The sequence below is a fragment of the Sinocyclocheilus grahami genome, unplaced genomic scaffold (assembly GCF_001515645.1).
Source record: "Sinocyclocheilus grahami isolate Dianchi unplaced genomic scaffold, SAMN03320097.WGS_v1.1 scaffold804.1, whole genome shotgun sequence".
Taxonomy (NCBI): Eukaryota; Metazoa; Chordata; class Actinopteri; order Cypriniformes; family Cyprinidae; genus Sinocyclocheilus; species Sinocyclocheilus grahami.
Window position 1 is genome coordinate 276,596 of NW_015505983.1, and position 429 is coordinate 277,024.

At 55.7% G+C, this 429-nt stretch overlaps 1 protein-coding gene across 1 annotated transcript in view; it reads left to right on the top strand.

Moving 5' to 3' along the window:
- Positions 1-429, top strand: part of LOC107562056 (keratin, type I cytoskeletal 19-like) — a 4,350-nt gene continuing 3,921 nt past the window's right edge. The window contains exon 1 of the mRNA XM_016246617.1: positions 1-429. Coding sequence (XP_016102103.1) covers positions 1-429 — 429 coding nt within the window.

Genomic DNA, 429 nt, shown 5'->3' on the forward strand with positions numbered 1-429 from the left:
ATGTCATCCTTCAAAACCTGCCCAGAGTCCTGCTCCTTCACCTTCCCCAAGACCTGCTCTGAGACCTGCTCCAAAAGCTGCCCAGAGACCTGCTCCGAGACCTGCCCCAAGACATGCTCCTTCACCTTCCCCGAGACCTGCTCCGATACCTGTCTGAAGACTTGCTCCTGCTCTGAGACCTGCTCCGAGACTTGCTCCTTCACCATCCCCAAAACCTGCTCTGATACCTGTGTGAAGACTTGCTCTGAGACCTGCTCCGAGACTTGCCCCAAGAACTGCTCCTTCACCTTCCCCAAGACCTGCTCCGATACCTGTCTGAAGACTTGCTCCTGCTCTGAGACCTGCTCCGAGACTTGCTCCTTCACCTTCCCCAAAACCTGCTCTGATACCTGTGTGAAGACTTGCTCTGAGACCTGCTCCGAGACTTGC